This window comes from Notolabrus celidotus, chromosome 21 (genome assembly GCF_009762535.1).
Source record: "Notolabrus celidotus isolate fNotCel1 chromosome 21, fNotCel1.pri, whole genome shotgun sequence".
NCBI classification, from domain to species: domain Eukaryota; kingdom Metazoa; phylum Chordata; class Actinopteri; order Labriformes; family Labridae; genus Notolabrus; species Notolabrus celidotus.
Window position 1 is genome coordinate 11,980,846 of NC_048292.1, and position 21,700 is coordinate 12,002,545.

Sequence of the window (21,700 nt, forward strand, 5' to 3'; positions counted from 1 at the left end):
GTTGGCTGTGGTGATGGGGCCCACTGAGATATCTTTTCAGGGAGCCCAGAATTCCTGGCGACGCCCCTGATGATGATATTTGACAAAACTGTTCATTTTACCAAAAGTTGTTTGATTCATTATTCATTTAGTACTTGCAAATATCACCTTGCAGTTCTTGCAGCTGCAATTTTAATTCACATGAATGATGGAAGGATAGAAAATATGCAAAGCATGAGGGAAGTGTGTCCACTTCAAAGAAGAAAAGTAAATAGCAAGGCTGACATGTCTGAACAGGTGTGTAAACAAAAGGTGGTGGGAACTTCAGTTATTTCTTGGAAACCAGTGTGTGGACATACCAAAGGATGTTGTTATTCGCTGGTAGGAGGCCTTTACAGGGTGTGGACTCAAACACACATCTTGACAGGCAGTGTGACACAACATTTGTAAAGACAAGTTTGATGAGGCTTTAGGTGTTGGGTGTTAAAGGTTATTATTGGTGACATTTTCACATTTCCAGTTTTCATAATATATCATATTTGAGCTGACGTTTGCAGTGAGCACATGGAAAACTTTTTTGATCTAACTGCATCACTAATTAAAACTGAGCTAGCTTTGGAATGTAAAAAAATAGCAGGTTTTCCTCCGTTTTCTTTGCAGTTTTTATTGAAAATATAATTTCAATCAGTAGTGCAACTGACTGTTTAGCTGCTGGATGAACAAAAAATGTAACTGAAGAATAAGAAAATACACATCAACTTAGACGACCACAGAATACATCAACAACACTCGGTAACTTGAAAACCCTACTATCAAGCAAACATACAGTAACATATATAACATTTGAAATGTCTATACTTACAAAAAACACTACATTCAACAGAGGACTATTAGTCTGTAACATCTTTAAAGCTCTATACTACTAATTACACATAATGCTTTGGATTGGGGAACAGCTCTTTGGTCAGTCGCGGATTAAGACAGCCTTCTCTGTGTTCCCACACGAAGGTGAGTCAGGTATAAGAACTTGAGTATGGAATGCAGGGACCACACTTTTGATGGAAGCATCTGTGGAAAATTAAAGGATAAGGTTCAGGTTTCAGAAGTGTGACAAAAATAATGGCATCAGGTATGCTGTCAGTAAAAGAAAGAGATGGTAGTGACCTTACCTATTTGCTTTTTGGAGGAACAGCTTCTTTTCTGTTTCCTCTTCTGATTCACTGAAATAAAATACATGGGGAATCAGGTAAGGGAGAGGAAATGTACTTTCCACTGGCTGGTTATGACAAATCAAGTGTGTAATTTCACTTTCAGATACATCCATGGCACTTGTGAATAGGGTTAGGGAATGTGAAGGATAAAGGTTGCTTCTAATTAATTTGTGCGTCCTCATGTCCTCTCTCCTTGACTGACATGGAAATCATTTCTCCTCAACCACGATGAAGGATCTCACAATTAATTAAAATGTGCCTAAAGAAGAGAGGAGGGTTCTGGAGGAGCTCAAAGCAAGAGGACGTTGGTCAGAGCTTGGCGCAAGTCTGTTTATCAGGGTTGCTTTTTTTTACAACTTTTATCATGGATGTATATTTGAAAAAAAAATGATTACGACCTTTTAAAGGAATGTAGCACTGAGTTGGGGAGCTAGCTGATGTCTCGGTAACGAATGACTCGGCTCTAAAAGTCAGCGCTTGTACGTGAACGATATGCAGTATGTCATTTAAAGCAGCAGTTTGGTTTTTACTTTATGTAACAAGAAAAGCGACATGAACTCACTCAGCTCTGTGGTGTTTTATTGTACAGATCACATTAATGCAAGTCAAATAACAGGCCACAGGAATCATACCAAATAACACTGATCAGGTGATTAAAATTAAAATCCATAGTAAATCAACTACTGCATGTTTTACAATTTACATATCTCAATGAACAAAAGTTTCTTTGTTAGACTTTGATGTGATTATGATATCCATCTAAATGTGACATAGACTAGAAGTTTTTGCAATGGTTTCTTTAACAAAGTGTTCCCTTGACGTTTGTACCTGCTGGTTTTACAGGGGAGAGCTGTGCAGCTCATCATCAATATCTGACATTAATACAGACTGAAGGATTTCTCATTAGGCTCATTAGAATGTGATTCCTCTGTCCTGGTGTCTCTCTTTCAGTTCCTTGCCAGGAGGAGCTAAGACGCGAGGAAACAACTTGAGTGAGGGGTGCGAGGAGACGAATGAATTGAGAAGCAGCTAAGAAATACATTTTGAAGTAGCACATCAAGAATTCTATATGATGAATGATTTTTGATTTGATAACACCAGCATTTATAAAAGAAAATCATTGCTTCATTAAAGGCACAGTTTGCAGCTTTCACTACTATGGGTCTCTCAATTGGAACAAAACGAAACAAGATAGTTTGATGTCAGGAAGAAGCAAGGGGTCATGGGAGTTGCAAATCAGACAGAAATTCTGTTCAAACTCAAGTTTTATATAACTTTATGTGAAGTGACTCTAATTCACGCTATGCCACATCATTAAAGAAGTGCAGCTAGTAGTCTCTCCTCTCTCTCCTTTCTTTCCCTTCCTTTCTGGGACCCAGACTTTGTCTTCACAGACATTTTAGCTGCCTTTAGCGAACTCTGTGCACTGTGCAACTTCTGTCTGACTATGCGGCACAGCTGACTAGCACGACTCAGGCTGGGCTGTACCATTTCATGCCGATACAGGGGGGTAATATGAATTTGCCCAAATAAAGTAGAGATCTCCGATATACATTTTATCAAGACAATGGGACCGTTTTTTTTAATTACCTTATTCTGAATAAAATATTAATTAAGGTTTTTTGGGTGTTTTTTTCGGGCCCCCTGTCAGTCATGGGCCCTTGGAATCATCCTAACTTTGCCCCCTTATACGGCACCACTGCTTACATGTCATCTGGTTTTCTCATTCCCACCTAAGGACAGACTAAAGTCAATATCTTAAACGTCCTCTGGATATTTTCCACACTATCAGGTTCTGACTCGGTCCAACTTGCCCAACCACGCATGTGAAGAGAGATATTTGTGAGTTGTCTTCAATTACTGGAAATGCATAACAAAGTTTTAGCTGCCTGAGCATCTAAATGCAGACATGCAACCTATTGTTGTAACTCACTGGCATCTGTTACCAGGAGACAGAAAATCAAACATTGGTGGCAGCAGTTTGAAAAAGTGGACGTTATAAATCAGGGTTTGTTCCCTTGAGCAAAGTCTATACTAGCGTTAAAGCTTTGACAAACATGACTCAGAAAGTCCTGCCTCTGTTTGCCACAGTAATGGAAACTGGAACTGTGCCAATTCAATTTATCATACACGTGCTTCCACAACAGTGTGTTCACAAAGCAAACAATGCTACAAGCTTGAGCACCAAACTGTTATTATACCAACCTGTTAACAGTATGTGCAGAACCAGAGTGATGATGATGACGCCAGAGAGACAAACACCAACAGTTACGATAACCCAGGTCAGGGGCTCGGAGGGTTGACTGGAGATGACAGAGCTGAGGGACCATGATTTATCTGTGGAACAAAAGTGAGGTTTTGAGACAACTAGAAACCTGAGTGGAAACATACCGGTACATAATTGAAAATAATTTCAAAATATCTGAATACTGTGTATAAACTATGCTGAGATGACAAAGTTTCTCTATCCAAAAATCTAAATGTGAGAAAGCCCAAAATAAACAGACTTAGCAAATGATTCCTGACAAACACATTCATGCGGCTGAAGCTCTCAATAAAGACTTAACCTATAAAAGGATCTTTACACCAACTCCAGCTTGTTTTGCCAACCAGCTCTTATTCTTTTTAGTGGCTTTTGTGTTGACTTTGACAAAAACATGAATCAGGCACCTTGAACCTGAGAAGACATAGAAATTTGTTTTGTGCCTCCAGCTGTTCTTTTGTCAATACACTTTCATAATCGTGATGCCAGGAAAAGAGACAGATGAATAGAGCTAAGAAGGTCAGCATTTATTTTAGACACATTGAAAAGTCAGGTATAATTATAGACTGTGTAAAACATGAATTGAAAATGCTGACTCGGAAACTTTCGAACAATTTAGGAACCAGCAAAGAGGTGGAGCTGGGGCAGGGCCAAGAGACTAAAACAGATGTTAGTACCAGGCTGTGAGCATGTCCACTCCTGCTGTAAGAACAGGATTTTTAAGGGCCTGTGTCGGCTTCCGGCAGCAGTCGCAACCAAGTGGCAGCCTCCGGTCTCAAACGATGAAGCCCATGCGGAAGTGCTATAAACTGCAATACATTGAAAATCTGCTTGAGGCTGGCTGCAGAAACACCGGAAACCACATAGACATGAATGGGAAAAAGACGATCTTTGCAGCATTAATAAACATGTTCACAGCCTGGTTCAAAAAACAGCTTGGCCCTACGTAGCTAATCTCTCTAATGGCACACACTGTATAGGGGGTGAATTTTTTCTAACGCGACGGTTCAGAAGATATTAAGATTACAAGTTTTTGCCCAAATAAGAACATGACTGACTTGTCTCCCGGACGGGAACACATAGCTAGTGGCTAGGAGGCTCAAACTACATCACACTGTCTGGTTGAGTTCCGCATTTCCAATATGGCTGCTGCCGTCGATTTGCTTCATAACAGCTCTCAGGAACAGATGGGTGACATCACGGATACTACGTCCATATTTTATACAGTCTATGGTCGCAACCTCATTTCAGAGTGCCTCTCATCGGCGTTTGCTGTGCTAGGCTACAAAAGTTGTCTCAAGGCACTTCTGTTTCTCTTTAAAATGCTCTGTCTGCTTCATAGACAGTATAAAATATGGACGTAGTATCCGTGACGTCACCCATCTGTTTCTGAAGCGCTGTTTTGAGGCCAATCGACAGCGGCACCCATATTGGAAATGCAGAACTCAACCAGGCAGAGTGTGACGTAAAGAGGTGGAGTTTGAGCCTCCTAGCCAACAGCTATGTGTTCCCGTCCAGGAGTCAAGTCAGTCATGTCCTTATTTGGGCAAAAACTCGTAATCTTAATATCTTCTGAACTGTCACGCTAGAAAAAAATTCACCTCCCATACAGTGTGTGCCGATAGAGAAATTAGCAAGGTGTAAACATGTTTATTAATGCCGCAAATATCGTCTTTTTTTAATTGGTGTCTATGTGGTTTCCGGTGTTTCTGCAGCCAGCCTCAAGTGGATTCTCGATGAACTGCAGTTTATAACACTTTTGCATGGGCTTCATAGTTTGAGACCGGAGGTTGCCGCTTGGATTTAACAAAGAACACATAAAAACAGCTGATAGAGATTATGTTGAAACATCAGCAGCAGCGCAAGACCAGGAAATTTCACCTTAAAAGTATGAGAGTTATTAGTTTCTCCTCTGTAAAGACATTGTTGTTGACAAAGCTGATAACAGAGATCCCAACCCTTCTTGATTTTGATTGGTCACTGACAGAGATGTGACATTGGAGAGTGGTCCAAAAGTTTAATAATTTCAGCTGAGAGAACAGTGACAAAAAACAGCTGACACTGAGGGTGTTTTTGCGCTGAGGACGCTAAGTGCTGAAATGTTAAACTGTACTGGCTCTGTTTAGAAAATAGGCGCTTCCACTGCAAAAAAAAAATGTTAATGGAAACATGCTCTTACATGGGTATTAATAAGGTCTCAATGACTTTTGTAGCCCGCATCAAGTGGACATTTGAGGGACTGAAGGTTTTCGCATTTCAACATTAGCTTCTCTTTTCAGCATCTGAAGTTGCTGCTTAGACATAACATGTCTGAGTAAGTTTGAAAGTGCTTGTGGCCCATAACACCTTCACTTTCAGTTTCACATCAAGCAGAAAATGAAAGTGTTCATCATAAATCTGTGGTTTGTAGACTTTTATAAGATGATACATTGAGTACATAGTTCTCAGAAGATTGAGTTTAACGTTCTAAGAGTAGTGCTTCAAAGATACTGTAAATCCCTTTATTTTGCAAAATGATGCCAAGAAACCACTTACAGCAAACTTCAGAGGCACTTGCATTTTAAGTACCCTTTTAGAAAGTGGATGACAGTAAACATGTTGCTTGTTGGTGCTTTAAACATTTTTTTAAATGAATTCAGGATAACCATCTCCATGGTAAACTAATGGGGCGTTTCAGGTTGTGAAAACAAAGAGAGAACTAAAGTTTGGACATGCCTGGATTAGACCACACAGGAGGAGACAGGAAGAGGAGGAGGGAGGATGAATTCAGTTGTAGTCCATAACGAGTCAAAAACAAGTTCTACTTACTGCAATCATCAAGACAGCGGATGACTGTGACAGCAAACTCCACGCCCATCCTCTTGGCCTATCAAAATACAAAATGTGAATTCAAAGTCGTCATCTGTGTTAATCTAAATGCACTCGTAGCATATCTCAAAAGGTTCCAAACATACCTGAAGACAAGTGTTGCAAAATTCTCCTTTAAGGTTTAAGCCAGCAGCTTGATGTTTCTCCTGAGAGACACAAAAGAAACAAAAACACTTGAGAGGCATAACCATGCTGATGTTTTGGGAGCTGCATAGTTTCTATTTAGTTTTATTGTCTCTTCAAAATGCTGTCAGCCTTGTCAGCTGTCAGTAGTAACTCAGAGGCGTGATGATTTATTGATGGAGGATAATAGCTCAAAGTGCAGGAACATACAAATAGCTGAGCAGCTCCATGCATCAATACCAGAAGACATGTGGTAGCATGTGTTAGGTGGCAGATGTAAAAGCAGGTACATAGTACATTAGCTAAATGGCGTAATTATCTTAGATAGCTTAGTAGATTACAAAAAGTTCAAACTAAAGCACTTTGGAGGAAACGTGTTCATTACTGGTAACAAACAGGAACTGGCTGTGGATTTATGGCGTATTTTGGAACCCTGTGTTGCACACTGTTATCCATTACCAAATAAGGTAATCTGCCCTGGCTACCACTTGACTCAGTGTGTGATACCTACCACATGTACGGTGTGCGCGTTAGTGATTCTGCACTCATCCGACTCATCAGACTTTGCACACAGTTCCACAGAAAAGTCTGCAGTGATCTGAGACATTATCTCCACGCCTTCATGACCCTGATATCTTGTCACAGCAAACTCCCACGCTGGAAATGATCAGAGAGTTATCAGTTTAACAACCATTATAACATCTATTATTATCTTCATGAGTCAGAATGTATGTCAGGTAGATTGAATGCATGATTTTAATGCTGATGTTACCTTGAAATCTTGCATTAGCGAAAGGGCATCTGGTCCAGGACTGAGACCATGTGGTGAACTGAAGAAGGCAAAACAAATTTGAGTTCTCTTCAACAAGTGTTTTAAAAAGCTGAGAGGAAATTATTAGATCTAAGACAGAGATTTGTCTAAGATTGTTTTCAAAAAGTCTACAAGAAATAGTTCCAATGTAGACTTTTACCTCACTTTTAAACTAGTACACACAGTAATGCACCAAAGTCACAAGTAACAATACACATACAACTTCTGCTTTTTACCGATGACCAATTTGCAATGGAACAGATGAGCTTTCAACACATCCCTTCCCCTTTTATGACTGTAATCACCATTGTAAAAGTATACTGATAAACTGTGAGGTTTCCTTTTTTTAGAAATGAAGAGACTTCATGGAAATGCTTTCAGCATCCCGCCCAGATGATTTATAATCACACACTTATTTATTTTCAAATAATTGATTTATGTTATTCATTTATTTGAAGAAAATGTAACCTAAAGTTCAAATAAGATTTCTGAAATGTTTTGAACAAGCGGCAACCTCCGGTCTCAAACTATGAAACCCATGCGAAAGTGTTATAAACTGCAATTCATTGAGAATCCGCTTGAGGCTGGCTGCAGAAACACCAGAAACCACATAGACACCAATTCAAAAAGACAACCTTTCAGCTTTGATAAACATGTTTACAGCCTGGTTCAAAAAACAGCTTGGCTCTATGTAGCTAATCTCTCTATCGGCACACACTGTACGGGGGGTGAATTTTTTTCTAATGCGACGGTTCAGAATATATTAAGATTACGAGTTTTTGCCCAAATAAGGACATGACTGACTTGACTCCCAGGCAGGAACACATAGCTGTTGGCTAGGAGGCTCAAACTCCGCCCCTTTACATCATAGTATGACTGGTTGAGTTCCGCATTTCCAATGTGGCTGACGCCGTTGATTTGCTTCAAAACAGCGCTCAGGAACGGATGGGTGACGTCACGGGTACTACGTCCATATTTTATACCGTCTATGGTTTTGAAGCTTATCAAATATTTGCCCTTAACAGCCAATGGAAAGGCATAAAGCTCAGGGACGGGGGTTCATTTCTGAACCGTAACATTTTAACTTTTTTGCCTTTATTTTGAAAGGACAGCTTGAGAGAGACAAGAAATGTTTGAGAGAGAGAGGGGGGAATTGACATGCGTCAAGCATTCCAGGACTGAGAATCGATCCTACGACAAGTGACTGCAATGAGGACAGTAGCCTCTGTGCATGGGGCGCCTGCTCAACCAACTGAGCTATTCCAGCGCTTCCAAATCCCAACACTTAAAGGACTTCACAGGACAATGTCTTGCAAATTTGCAGCTCAATTTAAATCGTTTGAACCTACATGTAAGCATATTTATGCTTATTGTACTAAAAGAAGCTGATCTCTTGAAGTCATTTCTTTATTGAATGGATTTTATATAGCACACCTGTTTTGATTACATTAAGGCTAAGAGTTATTTATAATCAGGCATATTGAGGTATGGCCAATTGGACAACTTGGAGCATGTTGTATCTGTTTGCAAGGCGGCAACTCAATGGCCTCAGCTACACCTCTTTGCTAGTTTCTAAATTAGCCAAGAGTTAGCCAGAGTCAGAATTTCTAATATGGCGACCACCATCATTGGACTTCATAATAGCCTCTTCAGAAACCATTGAGTGACATCACTGAGACTACATCCATGTATTATATTGTGTATTGTTTGAACATATTAAAAGAAGGTGAACGAAAGACTTGTTCTTGTTCGAAGTTGTTGGGCAAGCTTAGCCAATTAGCTGATGGTTGAAGCTCCACTAATATACGCACATACTGTAAGTGATGGAAATGTCTCTATTTTGCTCTTAGTTTTCCAGGGATGGTTTGACAAATTGTTTCAATCCAAGCTTTGATTTGTGAACAGGGGCGTCGTAGTGGGGGGAAAAGTGGGACTGACTACCTAGGGCCCAAGTGGGGAGGGGGGCCCTTCATGGGCCTGAAATAAAATGTGTTTTTTACTTCTCTTTTCTTTTGTTTTGTTTTAACTGCAATAAGATAACTAAAATTGTCTGAATAAATAAACAAACAATCAGAATTCCTTTCTGGAAAAAAAGGGGAGTCTCTTGCTGTCGACTAGATTGATCTGCTCCGTGAGATGCGCGTCTCATGCCTAAAGTGGAATGGTCATATTTTCATAGAATCAAGTGTGGCTGAATCTCATTGAAACTAAACTGTAGGTTTTTAGAGTTTTATTTGACTTGATGAGGTTAGATTATACCAAATAATGCCCCCTTGTTGTTATTCAACCAGTCACTTGGCTTCAAATAATCTGGTTTAAAGACGTGGACAGTCTGACAGCCTGTTTGTGAACACTAAGACCTAGTAAAAACAGCTGTTACTTATTTTCAAAAAAGAATGGTATCAGGGCATCTTATGACTCAGTATAGTAGCTATTGGCCAACAACAACACACTTAATGTTGGCCACATTGTTTCTCTATGAAAGCCAGAGGAGCCAAAGAGGGAAAGTGACCGTTACCTTCATGCAGAGCTGAGGGTGGGGATCCACTTTGGTAAAGGAAATCTGAAAGAGAAAGATTGATAGAAGAAATAATAATGATATAGTATTTAGGCTATGATCATACAAACAGTACCCTATTCATTTTATCTTTCAGTTAAGACTTGATTCTTTTTTTCGAGTTCAGCTGGTTGTAGCTTCAAGACAAGTCAGTCCGAGTCACTCAGCTTTCTTTATAACAGGGAGTTCCCTTAAGAAACGTCCATGTGGGGTTAATCCAGCAACAATCTCTATTTGATTAACAATCTCAGTTCATTGTGAGGATTCCCAGGTGCAGGCTCTGGCTTCTTCACTGTAACTATCCCAGTTGTCTAGTTAACCCTTACATGGTTCTGAATTGCCTTAAAATAACAACATTGCCAAACATTTGCATAACAAAATAATGAATGTGACCAAAATAAGTTTACTGCCTTTCATTAGATCTGATTTATGTCTATGCACGGTGATTATCAAACATTAAGTGAAACTGCATCACTTAATATTGGCTGAATGGACTGATGACTCAAACAAAGATCAGAGGGCTTTCCCCCACTCCAGTCTGGACAGGATTAATATGTTGAGTTCATTTTAGTGTGCTGCTGATGTGGATGTGTCTTCCTGCATGTATACTTTAGCCATAACCTTATCAACTCATGTGTTCTTTGTGCTGATCAGGAACAGAAAAACAGTGATATATTGAAGCAGAAGTTAGATCATAGAAAGTGTCTATCTCTGGCTTCTTCCCAGTTGTCTAGGTCAGGGTTTCCCAAAGTGTGGGTCAGGACCCCCTGGAGGGTCGCCAGACACTAGTAGGGGGTCGTGAGATGTCTTCCTGAACGTTTTTTTTTATAAGTTATCTAAAAATATTTATTATTATTAACTTTATTTATTTACCTTGTTTTCTTATGTTTATCTTCATTTTTGTTTGTACTTTAAATTATTATTATTTCTTTATTTTTTTGTATTTAAGTATTTTTTTTTTCTCCTTGTTGTTTTTTTCGTTACTTATATACAATGTGTTAACTTGTGGTGAACACAGAAATACTGAAAGAAATGCAATAAAAAAGTTGATTAGTTATCTAGAAATAGTAAATTTTACCCATCATAGTAAAGAATATCGACTAAAACAGTAGCTAAACCTGAAATAAAACCTTGAAAATAGAAAATATAATGTGCCTTTCTTTTTGACAGATGACTCCTAAGTTTAGGGTTAGTGAACAGTTAATTATCAAAGCATCAGTAGCAGCAAGTTAATTCATGATGGCACAGGAAACACAGCCACATGCTCATATAGGTGGGGTCACTTCTGCCCACAGAAGCATGTGTGCCATCTATGGTGTTGAATGACTCAGAATAAGCAAGGTAAACAAAAGCACTGTGAAGCTTCACCATCTTGGATTTGTACCTTTGCTCTGCTGGCATTCTGGGAGGCATGAGGCAGATCCATACAGAGCCCATCCTCTCTCTTCTGACACAACCCGACCACGGCAGAGACACGACAAGGTGGCTCCCACGATAATGTCTCCTCGAGTGGGTCGAAGTTAATTCCAAACCACAACTCCTCCACGCCTGCAGTAAGGCAAGGTTGGAAACATTTCAGAGGATGTGTTGTCAGTCTGGGAGTACTACAGCACACAGTCAGCTTACTAGGTCATTTCTTGTGATTAGAAGTGACTCACGTTCTTTGAAGGGGCAGACCTGAACTCTAGGAGCATCAGTCACAGCTGACCAACCCTGTGAAAAATTAGTTAATAAGTAACAAAGGTAGTATTACTATCATGGAGCAGATTACTCATCAAAACAGGCTTTTGAAGCTTTTACCTCTATGCAGAGGCAGGGCAGAGGTCGCGAGAATGGGAAGGTGGCACTCTTCACAGGTTCCTCCTTCTTTATCTGGAAGAGAAACAAAGCTTTATGACATACGTCATCTTGTGTGTTGTGTGAGTGAGTATGTACATGTAAATATGTTATATTTATCATACTAAGTGTGTTCTTTTATGCTTGTCCAAATGTTAACAATGCTTTTAATCTTTTAATGTAAAGCACATTGAGTTGCCCTCGTGTATGAAATGCACTATACAAATAAAGTTGCCTTGCCTTGCCTTGCCTTGCCTTGCCTTTACATTGTATTAAGCCCTTCCTGCCAAAATTGACTGTCAATAAATAGTGGGACCAACCAGTGCATAAGCCCCCGTGTCAGTGCAGATGAAGTCCTTCTTGCAGAGACGGAGGTGGTAGTTGTGATCTTCCAGCATGTCAGATACACTGACACTCAGCTCCTTCCTCTGTGGGTTTACATTGTACGACAGCCTCCCAGCTGATGGAGACAGAGGACAAGGTCAGCCTATATGAGAGCTGCATCTAACATGAAGTTACATTGTATAGCAAAAAAAATCCAGATTTGTTTTCAAATCTACTTCTAAAACCTTTTTTTCTTTTAAACTTTATAACAGATTTTTATTTCACGCTAAAAGGGTTTTATATATATCTATATATAGAGAGATATATATATCTCTCTATATGTATATAGATATATATAGATATATATATAGATATATATAGATATATATATAGATATATATATATAACTTGAGACTTTAAGTTTATAATACTTCATGCAGGATATTTCAATCTTGCTAGGTTACAAAAAGCTGTACTTACTGATGCACTCTGGGACATTTCTCTGTAAATCTTTACTGCTGCATCCTGTGGAGAACAGTAATAAAGTTTAAATCATAAAAGCAACGAGAACAAGAATTATAAATGTCACATAACCCATACATGAATAACTTTTACATGATCTGCATAACTCAACAAACAAGCACATGTTCTTACCTGGAGCTTTATGAGTGCCAATCCAGGTTATGCCACAATAGCTCGGCACAGTTTCCATTGTTACCTTAACACTTTGGTTTGGAGAAATCTCAGTGCAATCATGCTCAACCTCCACCTTCAGGAAGGTAAACAGAAACACACAAGCTGTCACATGTCTGTCATACGTCACTTGCCCTTTCATCATAGGCAGTGTGAAACAGGTTAAGATCCATATCAGATAACTGTTATGTAAAGGGGACAAACAAGTAGGATACATGTGACTGAGATCTAAGGGGGGAAATAAGCAACTGTACAATCACCAGGTCCCAGATTTTTAAGGTTAAATGACATTTCAAATTGCAGCACAAAACAAAGTCTTGAACATATAAAAGTTGAACTTAAACCTGAAGTACAAGAGAAAATGTCTCATAAATCCCTAATGGAATTCCTGACGCTGCTATATACAATATTACACATAAGATAAGACACTACACGACAAGATATAAAACAATGTGATATGGCATGATAATAAAAGACATGATAAGATACAGTAAATAAAATAAAAAATAAAAATAAGAGTCCAATGCGGAAGTGCTAAAAACTGCAGTTCATCAAGGGTCTTGAGGCTGGCTCCGGAAGTACCGGAAACCACATACACACCAGTTCAAAAAAGCCGATCTTTACAGCAGAAATAAACATGTTTACAGCCTGGTACAAAAGACGAGTGTAGTCTGGATAGCTCATTTCTCGATCGGCACACACTGCACAGGGGTTGAATTTTTTTCAAACATGGCAAATTTGGAAGATATTGAGATTACGAGTCTTCCAATGAGAGGCACAGCTGACTTGATTGACAGGTGGGAACGCCCAGCCAACAGCTACTGTTGGCTGGGACGCTCGAAGCCCGCCTCTTTATGTCACAATCGCTCGACAGCAGCAACATGGCTGCCGCCGCTAATTGGCCTCAAAACAGCGCTTCAGAAACAGATGGGTGACGTCACGGATACTACGTCCATATTTTATACAGTCTATGGTCACAACACGATACAATAACATTCATTTTGATACAATGCAATAGGAATGAATCATATAGGTATTGCACAGGGGTGCAGCTCGCTCGGCTGGAAGTGAAGCTTCCACCAAAGCGTCTGCCCCCTGGTGGCTGGCTGCAGTATAGCACAAAAACTCTGTCTCCCCCATTCATTTGAATGGGGCTGCAGTCAAACTTTAAAAAATAAATGCACGTGGTACGAATGTTTCTCACATCCGTATGCTGTGGTGATATGTAGTTATTATTTGACTGTTTTGTGTTCAAGGCCTCTTTTTTTCTGAAAAGTTTCTCCTTCGGTAGTTATTAGAGATTAAAAACAGAGTTTTACTTCAGGGTTTACTTTGATTGATAGCTGCTGTAGAGAGAAACTCCATAAGATCTTGTGACGCTACACTGTAGGGCGAAACTCGTTACCGTGCCGACACAGAAATTACCGGGGCAACCACAGAAATGCTGTGGCTTCACAGACTCTGGCTGCACAATGGCTGCGCCCTGGAGCAGGGTTTTTTGGCTTCAAAACTGTACAACTGGAAAAGGCGGAGCAACGCTGTCCATTTTATATACAGTCTATGGTAATGCATCATTGCATACCACATTATATAATATGATATCATTAAATTTGGTTGTCCTGTCAGGGGGTTTGTCTTTGACTCAAGTTATGTACACAGAGCTGCCTATAAATAGAAACAATAGAAACACATGAACAGAGTGACCAAGGTAACTGTGGTGGGAAACATCTCCTAGTGGTTCCACTGCTTCTCCTAATAGTACCTGAAGTCCAGACTGTCTTTGATTGGATGCTCTTTTGAGGCTTATGATTTGGCAGTTGGACATCATCCCTTCAGTGACAGTGCAGATGGACAAACCAGTGATGGACTCTAGGGATCAAAAAAATGTAAAGTCAGGAGACTAAAGTTCATTTGAATTTGCAAGGTGCATGGCGGTTATCAAACATTAATCGAAACTGATAACCAGTAAGTTAATCTCTTGAAAAATGTGTGAAGCATTCCATGAGTCAGCATTATTGCCTGTGTAATAAAGGAAGAAGGTGTGCATCATATTATATTGGCTGAATGGACTGATGACTCAAACACAATCAGAGGGATTTCCCCCACTCCAGTCTGGACAGGATTAATATGTTGAGTTCATTTTAGTGTGCTGCTGATGTGGATGTGTCTTCCTGCATGTGTACTTTAGCCATAACCTTATCAACTCATGTGTTCTTTGTGCTGATCAGGAACAGAAAAACAGTGACATATTGAAGCAGAAGTTAGATCATAGAAAGTGTCTGGTTTTGACACTTCCTTTCTGCAAATATCATCACTGTTAAGCATGATGTTGTCCTGACAACGTTCAGTAGCAATTCAGTAGTTAGAATTGAAACTTCCTATTTGAGTTAGATATGCTGAGTCACAGCAAACATAGGCATGAAGGTCAATTATAGAGAGTTCCCTTAACAGAAGGAAGCAACTTACATCAGCATTTAAAAAAACAGAAAGCAGCATGACCCAGAACAAAGAGCTGAAATAAGCTGAACTCCACATAGCTTGATGAAACTGCACTTCATTCAAGATAACCTCCCTCATAACTTAATATTGTATAAATCTCAAGTCACTACATATACTCACCAGAAAGCTGTAATGTTGTGTGGATCCTAAGGTGTAGCGAGCACTTCTGTCTCCCCTCACACCTCATGACTGTGGAAAGGCTGATGTTCTGGAAGATGGATGATGTGTCGAGACCTTCAGCTGGATTCTGACACACAGGATGAAAGATATCTAAACAGGACAGGGTCAGAAAAAAAATGCACAGTTCTTTATCTTGCAGGACTCATACTAACAGCTTCTAAATATAAAGCATCACTATTTCATCTATTATTTTACAGTATCATTCTGTTATATTTAGGCTGCATTTTTTGCTTTTCATACTGCCATGAGCATGATGTGAATTATTGCATTCAGTGTAAAGTAACACTATTTGTGAATTTCCACTGAACGAGGTTACCAAGTTCACTGTTAATAAAAGAAGTACTGAATAAGAGATGCTTGTTTTTCCTTCTGTTACTTTTAAGGAAGAACAAGTACTTCCTCTTTAGGGTTCGTGACAAAAACTCAATCTGTTCAGCTATTTAATGTCTTAGTTTTAGCTTTAGTAAGATAGCCTCCATACCTCCAATACTCACTGAACAATTGTAATGGGTAAAGATCAGTATGATAAACAACTCTATGGATAGATACCATAATTTTGCCCCCCTTCCCATGAGTGAATGTATTTATTTTCACCAAAACTGCAGTCTACATAGCAATGCCAGTCATTGTAGCTGCCACCAGCAACTACTAAACACAGAGCTGGCCCTAACCGGCTTGGTGCCCTATGCAAGATTTTAAATGGTGTCCCTTGTATTATAACCAACTCCAACAATCACATCACATATACACTGAAAGACAACTGACATCCAGCCTTATTTTTTACAGGTTTCCTTTGTTTTAAAATGAAAATGACCTCTAAAAGAACATTTATGAAATGGCAATAACACTGATATTTAGCAGGAACATAATTATACAATTTCAAAATGCATAATGTAAAAGTTGTAGAATTCATTTAGTCATTATATAACACAGTCATTGTCACAGTGCAGACACTTTAAACAAAGCAACAGTCATTTATGAAATGATGACTGCAAAGGTACAAGCAAAATGCTTATTTAACCCTCCTGTTATGTTGCGGTTCAAATTGACCCATTTTTAAGATTAAAAAAAAAAAAAATGTTAAAAGTATTTTTTTGCTATGAAACTTCTTCTGCTTGGCTTAATTAGCGTGAACAACATATAAAACAAAAATGAAATCATACATTTACCTCCCCTGCATATTTATATTACATAGATACTGTCGGTGGGTCAATTTGACCCTGCAGTCAAAGTGGAGACTAAAAGGGGTCAGAAGTGTCAAATACTAAATGTTTCTTTGCAACTGTGTTACATTTTTCACCCAAATGCACTTTCCAGTGTACATAAAAAAGTTTTAACATGAATTTTCAAACAAAACTAGTGAATTATCCTCATTGAACTATGATCTGTGAGAATTACAGAACTACAATACACTAAATATTGATTTAAATGATAGAAATTGAGTTAAGAATGAGATTTAAAGAACGTTTATTGGGATTTTTTGGGTTCTGACACTTTTGAATTATTAAATATGCCCTGGGTCAAGTTGACCCAAGAACATTATTGTTGTCTCTAAGAAACGAACATAACAGGAGGGTTAATCCTAGCCTACATTTTCTATCTAATTAAGCTAACAGCTTCCAAAGTGTAAAGAAAAAACAAAAACAAGTAAATCATGAACACTGAAAGACTTCAAAAACTGATTTGTATACCATTATTTTAAAAACCAAAAGTGAATCACAAGCTTTTAAATGTTTATTGGCATCATTCCGCAATTTAATCCAAAATTAAATTAGATAAAACAATATATTGTTTTTTCTTATTATTAAATTTTCTTCCTCACGCATTTAGAGGCGCCCCCTATGGATAACTGGCGCCCCTAGCATTTGCCGATACTGCCCATGCCACGGGCCGGCCCTGACTAAAGACGAAGAGGAACAGTCACAGCTGCTGCTATACTGCTAGCTAAAGCTAGTAAGATGTAACAAATAAAACTGCTTAAAACAAAAAGAAGCAATTTCCTTGTAAATATGATGTTTTTTTGACACCCTTCAGCGGATGAGGCACAGTAGTAAACTTGTGGCTAACGTTAGCTTAACTTGTTTCAGTTTCTCACCTTGTTTTCAGGCTTAGATTATTTTAGCATGAGTCAGGGCGTCTAACAATGATAGTAATCATAGCTCCACCACACAAGTGCATCCTATTTAATGATATGAGTCTGACAACGTGAAGATTTATTTGATCACAGCCTTGCCTCAGTCTTGGCACATAATTATTTGTTGGAATTGTTGTAAGGAAGGAATAAGTTGTATCGGAACATCTTGATTTGTATCATTTAATGAGTACAATTCAATTGTAATTGATGCTTTTGTAGCAATGGTAGAACAATGTCTTTTTTCCGTGCATATCAGGAAGTTCTACATAAAGGGTTCTCATTGAGAAAGGGTGTGGCAGCAAAATGATTACTGTGTTTTAATGGGACCATTTACTGTCAAGTTATGATCTCGATGTGTTTGTCTGGACTTTTTTAACCCTGCCTTGAATGCCATTCTGAGTGTCTTTGTAAACAAAACAGTACAGTACAGATATCAAATGCTGGATTAGTTACTCCTTGGCAGTAGCATGGGTGATTTAGATGAGCTACTTGCATGCATGAGTGCAGAAGTGATGTGTGTCTTTACTCACAGTCTGGCTTGCTCTTGCAGCGGAGGCCCTGCAAGAAGAGGAGAAAAAAAAAGAAGGTGGTTATGTTCAGCAGGATGTTAGACATTTATTTTACCCTTTTGGAGCGTCTTCATTTATAGAGTAACTCTGCATAAAGGTAGAAGGGGATTCCCAGACAGTAATATTCTTTTTACATCCTTATTGCTCCACAGGTGAACCCAACCAATTCAGTGGTTTTGCTGAGTTTGCTCAGGTCCAATACAAAGTCTAATATATTCATTTAATTTATCAATTACTTCTTATTTCTATCTGTGTTCTTATTAGGCAGCTGCAGGAAGAGTCTTTACTAAGTGCACAACATTCAACAGTGTGTTTCATCATCAATAATAAGAACATTACAGTCAACACAGGACCACAGGCCATGTGAAAGATATTTATGGGTTTTCCTGAAAGCAGTAATCATTAATAGTGTACAAAACAGGGTCATTTTTCAATTGTGCAACTTACTTCATCATATTTTCCTTCTTATTTACCAAATATTCTGAGCTTTAAATTTTCTTTCTTCAGGCGACATTGTTCTTAGCTATTCAGCAATATATGCGGTAATTCTTATTACCTCATTCTGAATCATGCTGCTTTGAAAGACAGCTCACATTGCATTTTGAAACTCTTTCCTGGAGGGAATTTTTTTGTATTCTTGGAGCACTGATAATGCAAACTGACCTGCATAAACTTGTAACACAGAAAGGACTGTGTCTTTATTGTGCACTTGAAACAAGTAAACATGTTTAAGTTTATAGCTTATCCATTCTCCACCCAACCAGATTTGTTGCTATATTAGTTCCCTCAAGTTTGAGTAAATGATTACATGAGCAGAGAGTGAAATCTAAAATGAGGAATATTGGGATCAACAGTAAGTACACATACGTTGACCTTTGCATGAAGTATCCTTGCAGAAACATTTCAAGTGAGTCAACAGATGAGTTATCAGTGTCAGGAATTGGCTTTACAGCAGCTCATTAAACTGATCGACTCATGCTTGGACAGCCTTCTTGGAAATCCCTACTACGGCTCAGGATTTACCTTAAAAGCCCTGTCATCTCAAACTGAGATTAGTAGTATTAGCAGTTGCAGCTGTACAGGTGGTAGAAGTAGTAGTAGTAGCAGCGTGGGATTATGACAGACATGAGTGTCATTCATTTAGACTACAATAAGCAGGAGTGTTTTAAGTTGTACAACAAGAAAAGATCCACACTGTGGTGTTGGCAGCATCAGCAGGAGGAAATAGCAGGAGTTTATAAAAAGACACAGTAGCTCAGTGTGAATCTATTTATACTTCAAAGATTATTCTTACTCCTCTTGAGGGCGTAGTATTTACCTTAGAACATTTGGTGCCGCATTTCTCTATCCTCTCAAGTCCTGAAGCTCCATTCAGTCCCAAGCAGCAGGAAGACATCAGCAAGGCCACAAACAGGATCATTTTCACCATTTAGCACTAGACTTCTTCCACTGCTCCTGTGCTCACTCCCTTCTTGTGCTTTAGATTCCTCTTCTCCTCTCTTTCTGCTTCTGGGGTCAGATCCAGTTCCTGTGAGGGTTGCTGGATGTGGTGGGTTTAGAGTTGGATTTGTCCTAAATGTGATGATATCCAGAGTGATGTGTGCTGCTGGGGCAGAACCAAGCACACACACAATGAAGCTGCTGGTATGAGTGGATTTAAATATGCAGGGAGGCGGAGCTACTGGGTTATGAATGTTTTTGTGACTGTTTGGGGAACAGAGAGGCAACAACATAAGGTCATTTTCCTCATCATCAATCTTTCCATTATAGTGTCAGTGTAATTTGTCAAGTCACTCTACACATCCTCTTTTCCTCTCCATGTCATTTTTATTATTCCCCGCTCACCACACACTTTAAAGGTTTCTGTGTGACAGTTGTAGCTGAACTGTCTGTCACAGCAGCCCTGAACAGTAAAAGCAGTGACACCCTCTTCAACTTTCCCAGAAGGGGGCAAAAAAAAGAACATCCTTCTTATCTATTTCCTGATAGAAAATCTTTCCATCTTTTCAATAAGTCAGGTTAAACGTGGACACAACTCAGTTGCAACTTGACACAAGCATGTTGTTCATCGTGTTGTGCTCACCTGATAAAACCTTTTTAAAAGCCTCGGGGGTGAGGATGGAAGTCCCGCTATGTGCAAAAACATGACTGCATGGTGAACTCAGATGTTCTGAGGTAATTGTTTTGCTTCTTCAAATGCTCATGATTGAGTTTCCTAATGTTTGGCTGATCTCTCAACAACAAAAATGATCTAATCCAAGGCATCAGCTTGTCATGGTTGACTCGGTGGACACCTGACATTTAACTCCTAAATGATTACACACAGAGAACTTCCTCCTGGCTTTTATGCTGCTGCTGCAAGCCCTTACATGGACGACAACTGTCAGGTAAAAATTAGCTTGGAGGACAGTCTTAAACAAAAAATATTAACAAGTTATTGTGGGTCCAGAACAGCGTTGAAAGGAAGCGCCGCTGCCATCACACCTCATGACATTGACGTGATACTGGTGTCCCAGTGTGTCATTCCACATTGAGGTAAAGAACTGCAGAAAGATCAAACCCACAGCAGGAGCTTCACTTATGCACATAATCAGACATGCACCTACATGTTTGGAAACAAAATGACGTGAGAAAAGAGAAAAGACATGCACGTGCACACAGCATTGTTAAAGGCACAGCTGTGGTACAACTTTGGCTTCAACCTTTGGTATAAAAAGGGCGTCTCATGGTTAACAGGAACCTCATTCATTTACCACAGGGTCAATTGACTCATGTGTTATAAATAAAACATATAAAAAGCTGTTGTAAATTGATCACCCCAGAATTTATTTTGCAACCACTTTCCATTTTGTCACTCATGTATTACTCTCTTAAACTTGGTAACATAACACTGCAGCACATCAACTATGAACAGTTCTCACTGCAGCAACCCTAGCAGAGTACTCGTTCTCCTGCTTTACAGCAACACGTCATAAGAACAACTTGTAATGCCTGGGGCAGGGTGTTCTGTTACGGAGAGGAGTCGTCCACGAAACTTTGAATAATAATAATAATAATAATAATAATAATACATTTTATTTAGAAGCGCCTTTCAAAACACTCAAGGTCACTTTACAGACGGAATAAAACACAATAAATAAAAACAACGTGATAAAATGAGACAGTGAAGTTAGACAAGGAATGAAACAGATGAGCTTTAAGTTTGGATTTGAACAGGGGTAGTGAGTCAGAGTTTCGGATATCTGGTGGGAGTGAGTTCCAGAGTAGGGGAGCAAAGCTCTGCTCCCTAAGGTGCTGAGACGGGCAAGGGGCACAGAGAGGTGGAGGGAGGAGGAAGACCTGAGGGAGCGAGAGGGGGTGACAATGTGGAGGAGATCAGACAGCTACTGGGAGGAGAGGTTGTGAATGGCCTTGAATGTGTACAGGAGGATTTTGAAGTTAATTCTGAGTTTGACCGGGAGCCAGTGAAGCTGCTGGAGGATGGGGGTGATGTGGTGAAAGGAGGGGGGTTCTGGAAATGAAAAATGGTATCTTGAGGCAACTCCCTGCTGGGAATAAGACAGAAAAGACTCAAAACTTCCAAGCAACTGTACGATGATTTAAGATTATTTATGATTCTGGATGGCTTTTAATCGTTGGAAAAACATACTTGA

The 21,700-nt window shown here is 39.3% G+C and overlaps 1 protein-coding gene across 2 annotated transcripts; it reads right to left on the bottom strand.

Annotated features, from left to right (window-relative positions):
• Positions 1-215: 215 nt before the first annotated feature.
• il17rel (interleukin 17 receptor E-like) lies at positions 216-19,678 on the bottom strand. 2 transcript variants are annotated; one of them, XM_034673086.1, is made up of 18 exons: positions 19,366-19,676; positions 18,009-18,036; positions 15,285-15,434; positions 14,428-14,534; positions 12,627-12,741; positions 12,453-12,497; positions 11,969-12,108; positions 11,613-11,684; positions 11,471-11,525; positions 11,197-11,360; positions 9,774-9,818; positions 7,217-7,274; positions 6,956-7,101; positions 6,408-6,467; positions 6,262-6,319; positions 3,396-3,527; positions 1,149-1,199; positions 216-1,047 (listed from the first exon to the last, which is right to left on the bottom strand). In XM_034673086.1, exons 1-18 carry the CDS (start codon positions 19,474-19,476, stop codon positions 944-946), a joined length of 1,641 nt encoding a protein of 546 aa, XP_034528977.1. In that variant the 5' UTR covers positions 19,477-19,676; the 3' UTR covers positions 216-943. The 2 variants fall into 2 exon arrangements, with proteins under 2 accessions (XP_034528977.1, XP_034528976.1); XM_034673085.1 differs by lacking the exons at positions 216-1,047; positions 1,149-1,199 and adding an exon at positions 1,591-2,158 and having other exon boundaries at positions 19,366-19,678.
• Positions 19,679-21,700: the final 2,022 nt, after the last annotated feature.